Genomic DNA, 21,903 nt, shown 5'->3' on the forward strand with positions numbered 1-21,903 from the left:
GGTGTTAAATTGTACAGCAGCAGCACAAAAATGACCTTTGGCCCTGTTGTTAAGATCACTAACTTATCTGGATTGCTTATTCGTTGTATGGGGCAAAGGTAAACTGTTGTTAGATTAACCCCTTTGTCGGTTGTTTGTATCTGAAAAATGGTAGTTTCATTTTACTAGAACTGGGTACTCTTAATTGTCACTTCCTTTACACTATTATTGCTGCAATTGTTGGAAAATACAGAGAATAGATTGAGTAATACGAGCCATCATGGGCTTTGAGAACAGGCATGTCTGCAACCAGTTACATTTTAAAGAAACAGTATTACAATGGTACCAGCTGAGAACGAGTCGTACTTCTTCAGTGTTCATTATCTTCTACCCAATTTTATTTGGCAAGCATTGTGCAGCGGTGAAATGCATGATTATTTTCCTCCTCCACTTGCCTCGCTTTCTCTCCTAAAAGCACTAACTGGGATTTGGTTCCATAGGTGCCAGCAACCCTCCAGTAACTCTCTAATGTAGCGTGTATAAGCGTAGATAATGTCAACAGACTATTAGATGATGGAGGGCGTCACAGACAAGTTCAATCCTGTCCTCGCCCAATGTCTACACGTGCACTTTTTTACCAGCAGTTACTGGATAGAAAACAGCAGCAGGAACTGCAGCTGAATTTTTGAAACCCCTCTACTGTAGGGATTTGAGCCCATATAATGACTTGACTGACGTCAACTAACTCGGTGCAGACCCTGGAACTTTTTGTTCTGTTTGTCTTTGGAGTGCGTGTAAGATTGTTGGCACAGGTTGAGACTGCCTTTTTTTTACACTATTGAAGTTCATACTATCCATATATTGCCAATCACTAGCTACAGGTTTAACATATACTGCAGTGGTTGTGAATAGAAACATTGATACTTTTGCACATTCTTTTGGATAATTTCTGACCTACAGTAAAGTAATTTCTTCATAATGTCACAATAACTATTCTGGTGTCACAGTCACTTCCTCATTACAATCTGAAGCAGCTAGATACTCTGCAGTGTTTGAAAGGTAACCGTATTTACCTGAAATGCTGCAGAATCCCAGATAGATGTGGTGGAAGACCAGTGGAGTTGATTTGGGAAATTGACATGGTTGCAAAGTGGCCAAGGTTGGGAAGTAAATATTCCAGGACACTTGACTTTGAGAAGAGATAGGCAAAATGGAAAAGGAGGTGGGGTAGCCCCGATAGGATGGGATAAAGACAGTTGAGAGAAAGGATCTTGGCTCCAAAAATCAAGAAGTAGAATCAGTTTGGGTGGAGCTAAGAAACAGCAAGGTGAAGAAAACATTGGTGGGAGTTGTTTATAGGCCCCCAAACAGTAGTTGTAATGTAGAGCAGAGTATAAATCAGGAAATCAGAGGCGCATGTAACAAGGGTAATACAGTAATCATGGGGGAATTTAATCTACATGGTAGACTGGGCAAAACAAATTTGCAGTAATAGTGTGGAGGACAAATTCATGGAATGTATGCAAGATAGTTTTCTAGATCAGTATGTTGAGGAACCAACTAGGGAGCAGGCTATTTGAGATCTAGTACTGTGCAATGAGAGGGTTAATTGATAACCATGTACAGGAAACTTCGCGATATCCGGCACCGACGGGACCAAGCTGCTGCCGATCTATCAAAACTTCCGGATAGACCAGCGCTAATGTTGAAGGATACGGAGGTTTTCATCTCCGTATTTGACAACAAACACTGTTGCTTAGCAACAGCTTGTAAACACTCGGCCCGTACCTTGGAAGCATCTCTGAAGCTGTTGCTAAGCTACAGAGACGCTTTCCAGAGCCTGACTGTTAATTTAAAACATTTAAAAAATGCTAGGAGAAGAAAAAAAAACTAACCAAAACGGCTGCTGATTTCTGCCGTTAGTTCGAGGTTTCCGGACACACAACCTCCGGATAAACCAAAGTTTCCTGTAGTGAAGGGGCCTTTAGGGATGAGTGACCATAATATGATAGAATTTTACATTGAGTTTGAAAGTGATTTAGTTAAATCCGAAACTAGGGTCTTAAATCTAAACAAAGCAAACTACGTAGGTATGAGGGGTGAGTTGGCTAAGGTAGATTGGGAAACGACATTAAAAGGTATGACGGTAGACAAGCAATGGCTAGCATTAAAAGAATTAATACATAATTTACAACAAATATACATTCCTTTAAGGCACAAAAACCCCACAGGAAAAGTGGTCCAACCGTGGCTAACAAGTTAAAGATAGTATTAGATCAAAGGAGGAGGCTTATATTATAATGTTGCCAAAAAGAGTAGTAAGCCTGAGGATTTTAGAATTCAGCAAAGGAGGACCAAGAAAGTGATAAAGGGAAAATAGAATGAGAGTAAACTAGTGAGAGACATAAAAACAGACTGTAAAAGCTTCTATAGGTATGTAAAAAGGAAAAGATTAGTGAAAGTAAATGTGGGTCCCTAACAGGCTGAGACAGGAGAAATTATAATGGATTAAGGAAATGACAGAAAAATTAAACAAATACTTTGTGTCTGTCTTCACGGAAGAAGACGCAAGAAACTTCCCGGAAATAGTGGAGATTCAAGGGTCTAGCGAGAATGTGGAACTGAAAGAAATTAGTATTAGTTATAAAATAAAAAAAAAGTACTGGAGAAATTAATGGAACTGAAAGCCGATAAATCCCCTGGACCTGATGACCTACATCCTAGGGTTTTGAAAGAGGTGGCTATAGAGATAGTGGATGCATTGGTTGGTCATTTTCTAAAATTCTATAGATTCTAGAACTGTTCCCGTGGATTGGAAGGTAGCAAATGTAACCCCGCTATTTAAGAAAGGAGGGAGAGAGAAAATGGGGAACTACAGTTAGCCTGACATCAGTCATAGGGAAAATGCTAGAATCTATTATTAAGGACGTGGTAACAGGGCACTTAGAAAATAATAATAGGAGTGGGCAGAGTCAACACGGATTTATGAAAGGGAAATCATGTTTGATGAATCTTAGTTTTTTGAGGTTGTAACTAGCAGAATAGATAAGGGGGACCCAGTGGATGTGGTGTATTTGGATTTTCAGAAGGGACTTGATAAGGTGCCACACAAGAGGTTGCTAAACAAAATTAGGGCTCATGGGATTGGGGGTAATATAATAGCATGGATTGAGGATTGGTTAACAGACAGATAACAGAGCGTAGGAATAAACGGGTCATTTTCATGTTGGTATGCTGTAATTAGTGGGGTACCGCAAGGATCAGTGCTTGGGCCTCAGCTATTCACAATCTATATCAATGATTTGGATGAGGGGACTAAATGTAATATATCCAAGTTTGCAAATGATACAAAGCTGGGTGGGAATGTAAGTTGTGAGGAGGATGCAAAGAGGCTTCAAGGGGATATAGACAAGCTAAGTGAGTGGGCAAGAACATGGCAAATGGAATATAATGTGGTAGGAAAAATAGAAAAGTAGAGTATTTTTTAAATGGTGAGAGATTGGGAAATGTTGGTGTTCAGAGGGACCTGGGTGTCCTTGTACACGAATCACTGAAAGTTAACATGCAGGTACAGCAAGCAATTAGGAAAGCAAATGGTATGTTGGCCTTTATTACAAGAGGATTTGAGTATAAGAGTAAAGATATCTTCTTGCAATTATATAGGGCCCTGGTGAGACCACACCTGGAGTATTGTGTACAGATTTGGTCTCCTTACCTAAGGAAGGATATACTTGCCATAGAGGGAGTGCAACAAAGGTTCACCAGACTGGTTCCTGGGATGGGGGGGATTGTCCTATGAGGAGAGATTGAGTAGACTAGGCCTATATTCTCTGGAGTTTAGAAGAATGAGAAGTGATTTAATTGAACCATACAAAATTCTTACAGGGCTTGACAGGGTAGATGCAGGGAGGATGTTTCCCCTGGCTGGGGAGTCTAGAACTAGGGGTCACAGTCTCAGAATAAGGGGTCGGCCATTTAGGTCTGAGATGAGGAGAAATTTCTTCACTCCGAGGGTGGTGAATCTTTGGAATTCTCTACCCCAGAGGGCTGTGGAGGCTCAGTCATTGAGGGTATTAAAGACAGAGATCGATAGATTTTTGGAAATGAAGGGAATCAAGGGATATGGGGATCGGGCAGGAAAGTGGAGTTGAGGTAGAAGATCAGCCATGATCTTATTGAATGGCGGAGCAGGCTTGATGGGCCGAATGGCCGACTCCTACTCCTATTTCTTATGTTCAAAGGGGGAAATTGCAAGTGAATCATCAAATCAAATCAAATCAACTTTTATTGTCATTGCTAGTGCACAAGTGCAGTACAACGAAATGTAGGCTTGCGGCTCCCGAGAGTGGACATTTGGATTAAGACATTTAAACATTCAACATACATTTGGCTTGTAGTATATTAACATAAATATAACCATAATAAAGTGCATTGGCAGATGTGCAGGCTTTAGAGTTTATTTGTGGAGTTCAGTAGGATGACAGCCCTGGGAAAGAAGCTGTTCCTAAATCTGGTCGTACGGGTGCGAATGCATCTGTAGCGTCTCCCAGATGGCAGGAGGGCGAACAGACTGTGGCTGGGGTGGGTAGGGTCTTTGATGATGGACCGTGACCTCCGTAGACAGCGTTTCTGGTATATGTGCTCTATGGTCGGTAACCGGGTGCCGGTAATGCGTTGGGCAGTTTTGACTACCCGCTGCAGGGCTTTCCGGTCATAGTAGCTACAGCTGCCATACCATACTGTGATACAGTTTGTCAGGATGCTCTCTATAGTGCAGCGGTAAAAGTTAGAGAGGATCAGGGGTGACAGGTTACATCCCTTCAGCCTCCTTAGGAAATATAGGCGCTGCTGGGCCTTCTTCACCAGAGAGGAGGTGTTGAGGGACCAGGAGAGGTCTTCCGTGATGTGGACTCCGAGGAACTTAAAGCTGTCCACCCTTTCCACCACAGCCCCATTGACGTGGATGGGGGTGTGACTTCCGCCTTTAGACTTCCTGAAGTCCACAATGATTTATTTTGTTTTCTTGGTGTTAAGGGCCAGGTTGTTATCGGCGCACCACTTCACGAGATGCTGGACCTCCTCCCTGTAGGCTGACTCATCGTTGTTGGTGATCTGGCCTACTACCGTGGTGTCATCCGCAAACTTGATGATGGTGTTGGAACCATTAACAGCCACACAGTCGTGGGTGAAGAGGGAGTAGAGGAGAGGGCTCAGCACACATCCTTGTGGGGCCCCTGTGTTCAGGGTCAGGGGGGAGGGGGAGGTGTGGTTACCTAATTTGACAGACTGGAGTCAACCTCACAGGTTTTCTGCTGATTCTGTATATTTTAAATGAATTTCATTCCTTCAGATTGGGTCTTCCACAGCCCAGAATCTGTGGCTTAGATCTCCAGTTGGCCAGAAGATTGAAGATCACACATGCTGCTTGTAGAATGAATCCGAGGCATGTGCCGTCTTGTATAATCTCTGACAGCATGGCTATCCAATGTTGTCACTAGGTGTATTTCAGTATTTTACTACCTTATTGCTGGAGGAGGAATTGCATTTAAGCCAATGCACCTTAATGTTGCGCAGTAATGTTTTTATTCAACTGGAATTGCTCCTACTGCTTGCCTCACCAATGACGGGCCAATACCCACCAGTACCTGAAAGTAGTGTTAGCTCCAAATGCTCACTCCAGACGCAAACAGAGTTTGGGATGACAGAATCTATAATTGCATTACTATAATTGTAGTTCAATTACAGATAGCACAGAAATTCTGCTGTCAAAATTTACTGAAATCTTAATGACAGCATTTGCATCAGTGCTTTTGCCTCTACTTTACTACATCTAGTTGAGTCCTTCCAGTCCCAGAATTTTTCTGTCCTGGTTTTTTTTCCCCCTCTGTTGCCCACAAAATTGCTGCCGAGTTTCGAAGGCTGAATGGTTCTCTCAAAAACGATTCTACTTGCTCATCTTCTTGGACCTCACTCAAGGAATACGCACAGCATTCCATCATTTCCCAGCGTGTAACCTCCAGGGCAAAATAAAGCTAGCAGGGTTAACTGATACTTTGGATGTACAGCCCTGGATCTTTTTGAAGTCTGAAAATATGCAATGATTAACAGGACCACTTTACTCTACAGTGGTCATGCTTGGGCTATAACCATTTGGTTCACCAAGTTAAATGTCTTTTCCATTCAGCAGTCTACAATACCAGACATTGTAGTTCTGCAGGAGCCAGCCAAGTCCTCGGTGTAAGGAAAGAGGGTAAGCCTTGAGGGGAATGACCAAGATCATTATGCCTTTCATCCCAGTATAATGATACTTAGCCATCATCTCTGATTTATAGTATGAGAGATGATGTATTAGTTGGGAAAGAAGCAGCATGTCCTTAACCAGTGTGTACGCCTTGCCTAATTATAGGTTTGCTGGTTACTATCAATGCTCTATATACCCAGGTTATCCGCGAATGAAATGTACATAATTGGATACAAGCTAAATTAGATTGTTGTTGAAGGTTCGTAAGAATATAAACAAGCCAGGGCTGAGGCAAGGCCAATTGGCCATCAAAGCTAATGTCTTTAATATTCTAACTCACCCAGCCCACAATCCAACTCGAACAACCCCAAAGTCTGTGACTCTTGCACTGCCTGGTAGATTATGCCAAACATTTAGCACCATTTGTGTGAAGAAATTCCTTCTGGTATCTAATCAAAATGTACTTTTCACTAGTTTAATGAGACATACTTGCTGTAACCTCGTATATCTGGACAGCGCAAATGGCCACATGAGACTATGATGTCATGGCATTAATGGAGACCTGGCTCAAAAAAGGGTAGGATTGGGTATTAAATATTCCTGAATATAAGGTGTTCAGGGAAGATAGGGAAGGAAAGACTGGAGGTGGTGTGGCAGTATTGGTTAAGGAGAATGTTACAGTGCTGGAGAGAGAGAATGTCCTGGAGGGGGTCAAGGACAGAATCTATATGGCTAGAGTTCAGAAATAATAGAGCTGCCATTACACTACTGGGTATATTCTATAGGCCACCAACTAGTGGGAACGATATGGAGGAGCAAATTTGCAGAAATGCAAGAACTAGAGAGTAGTGATAATGGGGGACTTCAACTATCCTAATATAGACTGATAGATAGTAATAGTTTAAAGGGCAGAGAGGGGGGAAGAATTTCTGAAGTGTGTTCAGGGGAACTTTCTGGATCAGTATGTTTCCGGCCCAAGGAGGAAGGAGGCATTGCTGGATCTGGTTCTGGGGAATGAGGTGGGTCAAGTGCAGCAAATGTCAGTAGGGGAACATTAAGGGAACAGTGATCACAGTATCAAAAGGTTTAGATCAGCTATGGAAAAGGACAGGGAGCAATCTAGAATAAAAATACTTAATTGGAGGAAGGCTCTGGCCTGGGTAAATTGGAATCGAAGATTGGCAGGCAAAACTGTAATGGAACAATGGGCTGCCTTTAAAGAGGAAATAGTTCAGGTAGAGTCGAGGTACATTCCCACGAGGGGGAAAGGGAGGACAACTACAGTCAGAGCTCCCTGGATGACGAAAGAGCTAGAGAGTAAGATGAAGCAGAAAAAGAGCACATATGTCAGATGTCCAGTTGAGAATACATCCTGAGAATCAGACTAAATATAGATAGTTCAGAGGAGAAGTGAAAAAGAAAATAAGACGGGCAAAGAGAGGCTATGAGAATATAATGGCAGCTAACATAAAAGGTAACCCAAAAGTCTTCTATAGGCATATAAATAGTAAACGGATAGTAAGAGGTGGGGTGGGGCCGATTAGGGACCAAAATGGAGACCTACGCATGGAGGCAGTGGGTATGGCTGAGGTGTTAAATGAGTACTTTGCATCTGTCTTCACCAAGGAAGAAGATGCTGCCATAGATATTGGCATAGGAGGAGGTAGAGGAGATATTAGATGGGATAAAAATTGATTGATAGAGGAAGTACTGGAAAGGCCGGCTGTACTTAAAGTAGATAAATCTCCAGGACCAGGTGGGATGCATCCTAGGTCGCTGAGGGAAGTGAAGGAACAAATCGCGGAGGTACTGGCCATAATCTTCCAATCCTCCTTGGATTTGGGGGTGGTGCCAGAGGACTGGAGAATTGCAAATGTTACACCCTTGTTCAAAAAAGGGTGTAAGGATAAACCCAGCAATTACAGGCCAGTCAGTTTAACCTCTAGTGGGGAAGCTTTTAGAAACAATAATCAGGGACAAAATTAACAGTCACTTGGACAAGTGTGGATTAATTAAGGAAAGCCAGCACGGATTTGTTAAAGGCAAATCGTGTTTAACCAACTTGATAAGCGTTTTTTGATGAGATTACAGAGAGGGTTGATGAGGGCAATGCAGTTGACGTGGTGTACATGGATTTCCAAAAGGCGTTTGACACAGTGGCAGGGAATGGATATGAAATTGGCTAAGTGACAGGAAACAGAGAGTAGTGGTGAACAGTTGTTTTTCGGACTGGAGGAAGGTATACAGTGGTGTTCCCCAGGGATTGGTTCTAGGACCACTGGTTTTCTTGATGTATATTAAAGACTTGGATGTGGGTGTACAGGGCAAAATTTCAAACTTTGCAGATGACACAAAACTTGGAAGTATAGTGAGAAGGATAGTGATGGACTTCAAGAGAACAGAGACAGGCTGGTGGAATGGGCGGACACATGACAGATGAAATGTAATGCAGAAAAGTGCGAAGTGATACATTTTGGTAGAAAGAATGCGGAGAGGAAATATAAACTAAAGGGTACAATCCTAAAGCGGGTGCATGAACAGAGAGACCTGGGGGTATATGTGCACAAATCGTTGAAAGTGGCAGGGCAGGTTGAGAAAGCAGTTAAAAAAGCTTACAGGATCCTGGGCTTCATGAGTAGAGGTATAGAGTACAAAAGTCTGGAAATTATGATGAACCTGTATAAAACACTGGTTCAGCCTCAACTGCAGTATTGTGTCCAATTCTGGGCACCGCGCTTTAGGAAGGATGTGAAGGTCTTGGAGAGGGTGCAGAAAAGATTTATGAGAATGATTCCAGGGATGAGGAACTTCAGTTACGTGGATAAACTGGAGAAGCTGGGGTTGTTCTCCTTAGAGAAGAGAGAAGATTTGACAGAGGTGTTCAAAATCATGAGGGGTCTGGATAGAGTAGATAGAGAGAAATTGTTCTCCTTGGCATAAGGGTCGAGAACCAGAGGGGACAGATTTAAGGTGATTGGCAAAAGAACCAAAGGCGCCATGAGGAAAAATCTTTTTACGCAGTGAGTGGTTAGGATCTGGAATGCACTGCCTGAAAGGGTGGTGGAGGCGGACTCCATCGCGGTTTTCAAAAAGGAGTTGGATAAGTACCTGAAGGAGAAAAATTTGCAGGGCTACGGGGACAGGGCGGGGGAGTGGGACTAGCTGAAATGCTCTTGCAGAGAGCCGGCACGGGCCGAATGGCCGCCTTCCGTGCTGTAACCATTCTATGATGAGCACAGATCAAGAAGGCAGTTTGGCTGATCTCGTTCATTGTTTCGCAGAAATACTTATAATTCCCTCCATTATAGCATTTAACTTCTTTTTGAACATCTGCACAGTTTTGCCTCTACTGCCTTACCTGGTATTGGTCAGTTCTTGTGTGAAGAAGTATTTCCTGACAAGTTTTGAACTTGCCTTTTCCCAGTTTATATTATGTCCGCTTGACTTGGTTTTGAATTGGTGCTCAGGATAAACCTATTCTGTTCCACATATACCCCTATAAAGGCAAGTGGAAATGTTACTTAATACAAGCTGAAATTGATGGGAAATTATATTTTGGTCAAAAAATTAAATTTGATTCTTTCACTTTTGGAAAGAAAGAATTGGTATGTTACAGGTAAGTGGGATTGAACACTGAAGAAACTTGTGGGGCTATTGGGACACCTGTGAAGATCTGTAGTAATCACTGAGAGCAAACACGCTCTTGAAGGTGGAATGCTTTTATAAAAAAAAAAGAGCAAAACATCTTTTGGAAATGATGCTGCCCTCTTAATTACTCTTCCCACATCCATTTTTTTTTCGTGGTCCACAGGGCACATGCTACATACATGTCAAGTGACTGGGATGATTCCCTGCTCATAGGCTCTTTCTGTATCGCTCTTATTCTGGCCTGAAGACGGCATGAGTGATCCATTGATACTGTTTCCTCCTTGTGGTGGAGCATCTAGCTTCCACTCGGAGCCTTTCTGCAACACTGGAGTGAGGAATTGGATCTGCATCGCTGTCGGTGCTTAAACAAATTGATTAATCACATTGGCTAGTTTTCATTTTGCTGGAATAGAATTGCAATTGTATAAATGTATATGTAATGGATTAATGCTAAAGTAGTAATGTAAATCTTGCCTTTTAGTAATTGTATTCTTTTAATTAGGTTCTAAGAAGGATGAACCTTGTGCCTCACCAGAACAGAGAGTAGTGGTTCACCAAATAGTGACACAGAAGGTTCTGCCTCAGCCAAAGGATACCCAAATGTCCCTTGAGGCAGAAACAATGCCCGAAGAAAAGAATTCTATTGAGAATCTCCCCAAAAAGAAAATTTCTGTTAAATCCCTGAAGCAGAAATCAAAAGGAGATCAGAATGGAATGGGAGACATTGAAGAAACCCACATGTTTCCCTGTAAAAATTGTGAGCGCAGGTTTACCACAAAGCAAGGTCTGGAACGTCACCAGCACATCCACATATCGACAGAAGGATTCACGTTCAAATGCAGGTATTGTGGTAAAGCCTTTGGCACCCACATCAACATGAGGCGGCATGAGCGACGCCATGAGGCTGGGCCTAAGAAAAAGCCCACCTTGAAAATGAACGTGGCTGGACAGCACCAAAAGGATGATTTTGATTTTGATAAAACAGCAATTGACATCAGCATTGATTCTTCAACTAGACTGGAAAGTCCTATGGCTCTGGAAAATTATAAGACAACAGATTCTGAGGCAACAGCCCCAAAGCTGGACAGTTCTGTCATAAAGAGCTGTGAACCAAAAATCCAGCACCCATGCAAATTGTGCAAAAAGACTTTTGGTTCCTACACAAACTTGCGTCGGCACCAGCGCCGTATCCATGAGCGTCAACTCTTGGCTAAAGGCATTCGAATGAGACGGAAGGGCTCTGCGGAGGAGCAGGATCTAACATCAGACCAAACCAGGGCTTCTGCTGGGCTTCACATTACAAGCACGGAAACAGAAGACGAAGAGGAGGATGAGGAGACTGATGAGTGTCAAGCGTACATCATGGACGTTTCCAGTAACATCTCTGAAAACTTGAACTTCTACATTGATGGGAAAATTGAGTCAAACAGCAGCACCAGCAACTGTGAGGTGATTGAAGTTGACACCACTTGCACGAATCCATATGGACTGCCTTCTGTGCTGTATTCAGTGACTGATGAATCTCCTCAGAACCTTAAAACCACAACACAAGTTCCAGTAACCCACTCTCTTCTAAAGGAACCAACGGACAGTGAGTTGAAAGGTCCTAAAAGAAGGCGAACCACCAGCCCTCCTCCATTTCCAAAGACTAAAACTGAGTTAGGCGTCGAAACTATATCCCCAGTTGTCTCCCCGTTTTGTGGTCTCTCTCTTCCGGGTCAGACCACCAACAATTTAAGTATGCATCAGGAGAAAAGTATCTTATCTTCAAAGCTTAAACAGCTTCTTCAGATACAAGAAAATAACTCGCCCAGGTCAGCTCTGTTTCCAGATGGCTCAGTTGGCCCTTCAACATCAACTGCAGCAACAATGGGATTTGGCCGATTCAAGAGGAGAACCAGTTCACCGCCAAATTCTCCACAGCATAGTCCAGCGCTAAGCAGCACGGGAAAGGACACTGATTTTATACGTCTGTGGAATGAAAGTTTACCTGGACTAAAAGCACCAAAAATTGAAAGCCAGAGTAGCTCACCTGCCTGGAGTCTCTCCAGCCGAGATGAAACTCTCAGCCCAATGAGCCTTGAAATGTGCAAAATAACAGCTTCTAAGGAATACGCACCGAGCCGGCCTCTAGTTAATCTATGCACCCACCAGCCTCTGGATCTATCTAGTGGTATCAAACTACAACCTGATATAAAAATGGAAGTGGAAGGGCCTGGAGTAGCCATCTTAGACTTGAGCTTGCATAAGAAGTTGTGCAGTGACAATGAAGTCAAAGAGGAAATGGGGAGTGTTGGTGCTCAAGCCTCATGCAGCAGTAAAAAGAAGAAACCCACAACCTCTATGTTGGAGAAGGTACTTATGAACGAGTACAATGGCACAGATCTAACGATGGTGGATAAACAAGATTCAGATTGCAGTCCTCAGCCATGTCTGGAGGTAGAGGCACCTCCTTATCCTGACACAACCCCAACTTCGGACACAACCCCAGCTTTGGTCACAACCCCTGCTCCTTCTCCCCCACCTCCTGTCCTCTCTGTACCTTCACCCCTTCCAGAGTCAGTGACCCAAGTTCTGCAGTCAGCAACTCCTGCTTTGTCGCCAGTCAGCATAAACATTAAGGAAGAAGTTAAAGACGATGGCTATCCAGACACAGATAGCGAACAAGAAATGAACAATATCCTTCCACCCACGATTGAACCAGAATCCCCCCAAGAAATGCTCATTGAAAACTCTGTTGAAGATCAGGAGAGTACAGAAAATTCTCAACCTTCAGTGCAAGAGGAGAAACCTGAACCAACATTCACCAAAAGCTTCCAGTGCAATGTCTGTGAAACTCCTTTCCTTTCCATCAAGGATCTCACCCAGCATTTGTTGATTCATGCTGAAGAATGGCCCATCAAATGTGAGTTTTGTGTGCAGCTGTTCAAAGAGGCCAGCGCATTGTCTGAGCACCGGTCGTCTCTGCACGGGGTGGGCAAGATTTTTGTGTGCTCTGTCTGCAAAAAGGAGTTTGCATTCCTTTGCAATTTGCAACATCATCAGCATGACCTACATCCCGACCAGCAGTGCAAGCATATAGAGCTGGAAAATGGAATGCTGAGACCTCAAAATTTCACTGACCCAGACAAAGCCACCAGCTGTCCAAGCCAGTCTGTAGAAGAAAGTTCTGCATCACCACCTCAGGACGTGGAGGAAGAAGAAGATGATGATTCTAATGACTTGACAGAGGAACTGTATACTACAATAAAGGTAATGGCATCAGGGATAAAGCCAAAAGGCCCCGATGTCCGTATGGGTCTCAATCAACGTTACCCGAGCTTCAAGCCCCCTCCGTTTCAATATCATAACCGTAATCCTGCCAGTGCCGTGTCATCGGCTGTAAACTTTACCACGCACAATATCCCTCAGACCTTTAGCACAGCCATCCACTGTACGAAATGCGGCAAGAGCTTTGATAACATGCCCGCACTGCACAAGCATATCTTGGCGTGTGCGTCCGCCAGTGACAAGAAACGCTACACCCCAAAGAAGAATGCAATCCCGCTGAAAAAGAAAATGTGGAAGAAAAATGGGGCGATTGCTGCAGAGCCAATCAGGCAGAACACCATCCGGAGAATGGGGCAGCCAAAAAGGCTTAATTTTGAAGTGGAGACCAAGCCAAAAGTGACCATGAACAAGATCAAAATGAATGTTCTGAAGAATAAAAGGAACAAATTGGTGCAGAAGGCAATCTCGCAGAAAAACCGATCATCTGCCAAAGAGAAGGCCATATTGAAAAGCAGGAGCTCTGAAAGCCACAATTGCCCTTACTGTGAGAAAGAATTCACTTACCTAGGAAGCCTGAACAAACACGTAACGTACAGTTGCCCCAAGAAACCAGCATCCCCTCCTGCCAAAGGGTCGAGCTCTCACTCCCCTGCCAGCAGCGAGAAGGGAGCTGGCCAACGCAGGAGGACTGCAGACACTGAAATCAAGCTGCAAAGTACACCGGTTCTCTTGGGCAAAAGAAGAGGAAGAATGTTGGGACCCTTGCAAGCCGAGTCTGTGTCTTCAGCACCAAGGTTGCAGCAGCGAATGAGGTCAGTACCACCAGTAAAATCAAAGAAGCCGAGCACATCACCTATTGCCTCCAGGACTACAAGTCCAGTAAGATCAGCTAAAGTATCGCCGGCCGAGGGAAAGAGGTTAAAATCCGATCCCAGGCAGCGGTCTTCTGCCACCTCTGGCATGACTTCGCCAAGGCTGTACCTCCGAATGAAGAATAAGAAGGTCGTTTGGCAGAGGAAAACAAATATAATCAAGCAAAAAAGATCAGAGAGGTACATGGGGAAAACAAAGGAAACTCGAGCAGGCGCTGTTACACGAAGCGGGGCTCCTGCAGTTACTGATGGCAACGATAGTGAGATGGAAGATGACCAGGAAAACCAGGGATCATCTTCAGAGGATGTTCAGGTAAATTACAGATGATCATTTAATTCTCAAACTGTGTCTGCCTAACTTCCTTGTTGCTGTAGGGGTTTGAACAGATGAATCACATGCTCTTGGGGGCAGGATTTGCTCTGTGTACATAAGTCATAGATTCCTTTCTTTATAAACAAGTTTATAATTTTAGTCCATCTACCCTGTTGTGTTTAGTATCACAGTGGGAAAGGGATCATCCTCCTCCCCTTCTTCCCTCCTGACCACTGTGGGAAGGTGGTGGGTGGAAACTGGTTGAAATAATCCGCACAAAGTCACTTTTCCTTCTGAAAGGTGTATTTTGAGGTTCAGCCACCTTCCTGTGGAGAATTTGGAAAGGGGGCGGGGGGAGAGAGGCAATGCTAATTTTGGGTAACGTTGCAAAATTGAGGAGAATTTTTAAAAGAATCTTACAAAACAATGACCGATTATTCCCAGTGGGAATATCAGGGAAAGAAATGTTCCCTACCTTGAATAGTTTTGTCAAAGTCTGGAGATTGACTTGCAGTGCACCAAGAACTGTACTTGGTTTAGCCTCTTGCTAAAACCAGCAACGATGTCCTCAAACGTGTAGTAACCCCATGCCCACTCACTATGGTTGATTAAACATTCTTTGTTGCTTTTCTTTGTATATTCTACGTAACAAGGGCCTCCAATCTAATTGCAGTGCTAAATTAGTTTGGTTATGGATGTCATTTTCAGTAGTGAAACATTGTTCAAAGCCAATAGTACTTTTAAATTGACCGTATCGGTAAGTAAATAACATGTTCATCTGCCTGTAGGAAAATTAGTAGCAGGAAGATAGTCAAGATAGGGACAGGGCCGTTAAGACATGAAGGTGAGCTTAAGGCACTGGCAGAGATACTAAATAAATACTTTGCCTCAGTTTTGAGCAGGTGGATATTGAGACTACATTGAGAACCACCAAAGGTAGGTTTATAAAAGTTAGTGGCGGTTATTTTTCAAAATGAAATGGTACGAGGAAATTACTCAAACTTAAGGTAGGCAAATTACCAGGACATGATGGTTTACATCTGTGGATCCTGAGGGAAGCTGGGGAAGAAGTAAAGGCTCGAGCTATAATTTTCCACACTTCTGTGGAAAGGAAAGTTGTGGCAAAAGTGTCACTCCTCGTCCAAAAAAGAGACCGAGATAACCCAGAAAATTATGTCGGTTACAGTTGTTGGTAAACTACCAGAGTCTGTAAAACAGAGAGACACATGTTAATCGGGGCCCTTCAGCATGGATCAATGGCAGGTCATACTTGACCACCTTTACAAAATTCTTTGAAGAAATACTGAAGAAGATAAATAAAGGAATGTGGTTTGTATATACATTATTTTTAAACAAGACTTGCAGCAAAGATAATGGCAGATGGAATTATGGGCGGTGTATCCAAATGGATAGAGATGGTTGAAGTACAGAAAGCAAAGGTTAGAGGTAAAATGAAGTTTCTCACACTAGAAAGATGTGAATGGTGTTCCACAATGGTCTCTATTGGAGCTACTCTTATTCATTATATACATGAATGATCTGGACTGGACAAGAATTGAGGGAACAATATCAAAATTTAATGATGAGCTAAATTAGATGGTTAGCAAATCGTGATGAAGATTGTGAAAGACTACAGAAGGATGTGCTAGCAGGATGGACTAAAGTGGCAGATGCAGTTCGATGTAGAAAAAAAATTGAAGAGAATGTGCTTTTAAAGTGAAACTATGGAAAGAAAACTGACCTTAAATTGTAATATTTTAAATGGAGGAGCAAAAGGAGATACACAGGTCTTAAAGGTGTGGGGATAAATAAGGACATAAAAAAAAACAGGCAAAATCCCTGCATTTTCCCCTGAGGTTTGACGTACAAAAAGCCAGGAAGTAATGTTGAATTTGCACAAGACTTTAGTTATGCCATAGTTGGGGTATTTTATGTAGTTTTGGGAACCCTATTATAGGAATGATATAAAAGCAATAGAAAAGGTGGAGCATAGATTCACTAGGATGCTACTAGAGATGAGGGCTTATGGTTGTGGTGAGACTTGCGAAATTAGCATTTTTTTCATTGGAGTTCATAAGGTTAAGGAGAGGACTATGATAGTCATTGTTTCCACTGGTCAGCGAGACAGACCGTAACAAGAGGGCATAACTTTATGATGATCACTAAGAATTAAATGTAAAGTTAGGAAATGTTCCTTCACTGGATAGTTAGAGTGCAAAATTCTCTACACAAAGGGTTGTTGAAGTAGAGATCATTTAAAAAAAAAAAGGGAATTAGATAGTTGCTTGATAAAGAGGGTCATTAAAGGGTACGGAGAGTGAGTAGGATTAGTCTAGATATTGGACAGCAAAGGTGTACTATAGATCAAGGTCTACTTATGGGAGTTACCAGTAACACTGAATCGAAGGGAATATCTGGTGTAAAACCCCAAAATTTGTAACAATTGTCTTGTCTAGTTTTGCTCCCTTATGTTTTACATTTAGAAGACTCATGGGCATTGTTAGAATCCTTTGTCTTCCTACCACCGCTCCCCCAACATCCCAATTCTTAAGGTAACACTTGTAAAGGTGTTACCTCAATATATACTACAGATAGTGTGATTGGGTATAATAAATTGCATCCTGTTGGGTACTGTATCAGTCCACTGGTATCCCTGTAGTTCAGAAGTGACCCTGCTACAGAGTAAACACAAAACAATGTCACCTGCTGGTTAGGGACCAAAAGGATGTCCCTTGGGGAAAATGGAAGCCAGTAGAATTTAGCAGTCTGCTTCAGGGTTTGGGAAGGGGAATGAGTTGTGCGTCTGATGTTGTAGTTGCTGCGGGTGTTCGGGGAGGGAATCTTTACTATTTCAGTAGATCACTGAGGGCATCTGGTGTTCGGAACTGAATACAGCAACATGGCATTGCCAGTCAAGTTCTTGTGACACAGAGAATCTGATTTTTTACATAATCCCATCCTGCAGAATGATAGACTATAGCTGCAAAGCCTTGTTCAAAAAGCTTTCAGAAGATCTCTGGTCTTATTATAGTGGAAAATAGTAAAAGAAGTTGTTGAACAGCACAAGAAGGTGAAAGCTTAAAACAAATGTGTAACTTTTGTTTTTAATTTTCAGGTTTCTCCAATGAAGATGGTGAGGTAACATCCTTGTTTCTCTTTCTCTTTGTCTTTTCATGACTGACCTGAAAATAAGATTTTGAACCTAGACTGCCATTCAAATGGGTCTAAGAAATTGGTCATACCGGATTGAAAGACACCCAAGAAACCTGATGTTCTGTCATGTTTCCCGTCGTTTGCTTCAGGCAGATCTTCCAATGAGCTGATGCAAACATCTGCAGGCAGGATGCGTTAAAGAAAAGTTTCAACGCTGCGTTTCTAAGCACCGGATCCTTCACGAATGTGCGGCCTGTCTGGGATTATGAGAAATGACAAGATTCTGGGGTGGGGGAGGGGGGCAAAAAAGTATCTGGCATGCACTTTGTGAATTGGGAAATTAAAAAAAAAAAAAAACCGCATCAGGCTAGAGGCTGTGCATGGTCACCTAAGCAACAATTGGAAGTATGAGTCTTCATTAAGAAGCATCCTTTTGCAATAGCAGGGACAGTAGTCACTGAACTGACCTGGAATTCGGTCCTGTCTGTTGTTTCTAATGTACTTTTTTGGGGGGGGGGAAGGGAATCCAGTTTGATAAGATTTGTTATTTTTGCTGTTGAGGTCTAAAGGGAGAATGTTAGTGCGAGGCTATCTCTCTGCACCCAACTCCTCCCTCTTTCCCACTGTAAAATTGTTCCGATACTTTTTTGTATGGCAGGTGCACCTAGAATAACAGACTGACTGCGTTGCACAGGACTGCTACTAAAATGGTCTTCACCGGGTCCCATGCCCAGAAACACTGCTGCAGGTTTTTTTTCCTGGGCTTTAAATGGTGAATTTTTTTTTTCCGCTTTATTCCCCACCCCACTTCTTTTCCCCTTTAACTCCGAGGAAGCCATCTCTTCCTCTCGAGACTCTTTTTCACTTTCTACTGTAATTTTTTGGATGAATTTTAGACTTGAAGGGGGGGGGGGAATATACTATTTTTCACACAACCCATTTCTGTTCTCGACTTAAAAGTGATCTACCTCTTTAAAAAATAAAATTTGTAATCAACTTCTTTTGCGAAGTCCACGCCACTTTAGCTCTCCCACTCTCAAAACCATTCCTGTTTTGTTATGTTTCTTTTTTGTGGGGACTTTGTTGAAATAAAAATTGTATGAAGTGTTTGTAGTAATTAAATAACATAGGATATATTTAAAATTATTTAAATTGTGTTTTCAGGCAACAGTGTCTGATGTATGTGATTCCTTCATTGCATTGTTAATTTTCATTTTTTTGGTTTATTTTAATTTGGGCTGTGAGAATAAATGTGTAGAACGTTTCTGTAACCAGATTGCTGTTGCTCTATGTCTTGATGTGTCTTGCACTTTTTTTTTACACAAAACGGTCGTGGAAATCTGGAAAACTCTTCCCCCCCCCAAAAGAGACAGTAATATCGTTACATCACTAAAAATGGGTTTATCAGCAAAAATAAAAATTTTTAATAAGGGTTTCTGGTCCTCCATCTATAAGTAACCTGATTTAAAAATCATATATACACACAATATTTGTGTGTGTGCTATGAAATGTTGACCAATCCAATGGTACTCCCAGGTCAAGGTACAATATGGTTTAGTTAGAGTAAAGCGCTCTCTAAATTGCCCCATCAAGCACTCCCAGGTCATGTACACAGCACAGTTAGGTACAAAGTAAAGCTTGCTCTACACTGCTGCATCAAGCACTGCCAGGTCAGGCATCAAACAGATTAGATGTGGTGTAAAGTTCCTTCTACACTGCCCCATCAAACTCTTCTCAGTTGGGTACAGCAGGGTAAAGTTCTTAATTTCCCCATCAAATGATTGATTCTAAATTGCTGACTAGAATGGAAGGCTTTGATTGAATACAAATTGTGGGGTATTTTCACTATGTAATCTTCCATATTACAGTAAACTCTCATTTAAATGGCACCTAATTAACCGGAATTCTTTAATAACCGGCAAAATAGATAGCCGGTAATCTTGCCGAACCCATCCATTTTTCGTTTTTCCGAGTTTCCCACGGTGGCCGAGTTAGTCACTGGTTTTAATTTTTTTTGTTAAAAATTGCCTACCTCTCTGTTATCCGGAATTTTTAATCAACCGGCACCATCCCGGTCCCGTCGGTGCCGGATACGGAAGCGTTTACTGTACTTTGATTTGCTTGAATAAATGCCTCTGCGAGCAGCTTTCACCAGATGTTTCACCAGAGGAGCAAGCTATCACCCAGGCAAGTTCTACGATGGCTCTACACACAAAACATAACCCATCCTTTCTTTCACATGCCAAGGGATCGCTGTTGTTTACCAGTATTTTATTAAGGACGATGTGTATCTTCACCTCCTTTGCACTTAGTCCCCAAATCTGTGCAGTTTTCTGCAAATATTTGAATGGCCAAATGAAAAAAATGATTAGTGAAAGATTTCAGCAGAGAAAAATGAAGGTCCCTTATAGCTAGTGTTTAGCTTGAAAGGGTTACAATCATGTTACAGGAAACTTTGGAGGTTAACTGTCCGGAATGCTCGAGCCACTGGCAAAAATCAGGAGCCGTTTAGGTTTTTTTTCTTTTCATTGCTTTTTTTTTTACCAGTCAGGCTCTGCAAGGTCTCGCTGAAGCTGTTGCTAAGCTACAGAGACGCTTGCAAGGTACGGCCGACTGTTTAGAAGCTGTTACTAAGCAACAGGGTTTGTTGCCAGATACGGAGCTCAAAATCTCCGTATGTTTCAACATTAGCGCTGGTTTGTCCGTCAGTTTTAATGGGACGGCAACAGGTCGGTGCCAGATAGCACAAAGTTTCCTGTACATTCTCCCAAACTATTATCCTGGGATACTAGCTTATGTCTGGGCCACTATTTCCAGTGCTGTCTCATGTTGATAGATTAGGCCTAGACTCTATGGAGGTTAGAAGAATGAGAGGTGATCTAATAAAAATTAAAAGGTTCTGAAGGGGATTGACAGGGTAGATGCTGAGAGATTGTTTCCCCTGGCTGGAGAGTCTAGAACTAGGGGTCATAGTCTCAGGATAAGGGGCCGGCCTTTTAAGACTGAGATGAGGAGGAATTTCTTCACTCAGAGGGTTGTGAATCTTTGGAATTCTCTGCCCCAAAGTGCTGTGGATGCTCAGTCATTGAGTATATTCAAGGCTGAGATAGACAGATTTTTGTACTCCAGAGGAATTGAGGGATATGGGGAATCGGGCAGGAAAGGGGAGTTGAGGTCAAAGATCAGCCATGATCTCATTGAATGGCGGAGCAGGCTTGAGGGGCCATATGGCCTACTCCTGCTCCGAATTCTTATGTTATTTTATGTAACACACCAGCAGAGAGATTTTCAACTACTTTCATCTTCCATTCGTCCCTTGGGGTCACCCCCCCCTCCCCAGAAGCTTCCTGTTCCCGCCCCATCCCCCACCAATTTTGAGATATTCTTTTTGGAAAAGGTGTAATTAAAGAACCAGAGACTTGTTTCAAGAAGCTGTTTGTTGTTGTCAGCCAGTCTAAAGCCAGCAAACTCCACCTGTGTAATGAGTTGAAAGGATAACATTGTTTATGAAATGATTGTAAAATTGCACTGTCGTAGTTGCAGGCCATGTGGGAAAACATTTTTTTATATTCGTTCATGGGATGTGGGCGTCACTGGCAAGGCCAGCATTTATTGCCCATCCTTAGTTGCCCTTGAGAAGATGGTGGTGAGCCGCCGCCTTGAACCGCTGCAATCCGTGTGGTGAAGGTACTCCCACAGTGCTGTTAGAGAGGGAGTTCCAAGATTCTGACCCAGTTACGATGAAGGAACGGTGATATACTTCCAAGGCAGGATGGTGTGTGACTTGGAGGGGAACTCGGAGGTGGTGGTGTTCCCATGCGCCTGCTGCCCTTGTCCTTCTAGGTGGTAGAGGCCGCGGGTTTGGGAGGTACTGCTGAAGAAGCCTTGGCGAGTTGCTGCAGTGTATCCTGTAGATGGTACACACGGCAGGCACGGTATGCCGGTGGTGGAGGGAGTGAATGTTTAAGGTGGTGGATGGGGTGCCAATCAAGTGGGCTGCTTTGTCTTGGATGGTGTCGAGCTTCTTGAGTGTTGTTGGAGCTGCACTCATCCAGGCAAGTGGAGAGTATTCCATCACGCTCCTGAATTGTGCCTTGTAGATGGTGGAAAGGCTTTGGGGAGTCAGGAGGTGAGACACTTGCCGCAGAGTACCCAGCCTCTGACCTGCTCTTGTTGCCACAGTATTTATGTGGCTGGTCCAGTTAAGTTTCTGAAATGAGCTGGAAAGCAGAGCGTTGTGAATGGCATACATCCCAGTGTTTACAGAAAGCTTTGAAGAGCCATAGTCTTTATGCACAATTGTTTCAGTTTATAATGACGCTGCCCACAATGATACCATTACATCATTTTGTATACACAGCAAACTTTCAAAACCAATCAGCGACTATTATACTTCAGAAAACTGGAAAGTCGCATGTTGGCATTCG

The 21,903-nt window shown here is 42.9% G+C and overlaps 1 protein-coding gene across 3 annotated transcripts in view; it reads left to right on the plus strand.

Moving 5' to 3' along the window:
• Positions 1-18,752, plus strand: part of LOC147100557 (PR domain zinc finger protein 2-like) — a 176,181-nt gene extending 157,429 nt beyond the window's left edge. For 2 of the 3 annotated variants that reach the window (XM_085966928.1, XM_085966929.1), the window contains exons 7-8: positions 10,371-14,323; positions 17,517-18,752. In XM_085966928.1, coding sequence (XP_085823054.1) covers positions 10,371-14,323; positions 17,517-17,573 — 4,010 coding nt within the window. In that variant the 3' untranslated portion in view covers positions 17,574-18,752. Of the gene's footprint in view, positions 1-10,370; positions 14,324-17,438 lie in introns of all 3 variants that reach the window. The other variant, XM_085966927.1, reaches the window with a different exon arrangement.
• Positions 18,753-21,903: the final 3,151 nt, after the last annotated feature.

Source organism: Somniosus microcephalus, chromosome 25 (assembly GCF_052327205.1).
Source record: "Somniosus microcephalus isolate GS21.2 chromosome 25, FLI_Smic_1.0, whole genome shotgun sequence".
Classification (NCBI taxonomy): Eukaryota; Metazoa; Chordata; class Chondrichthyes; order Squaliformes; family Somniosidae; genus Somniosus; species Somniosus microcephalus.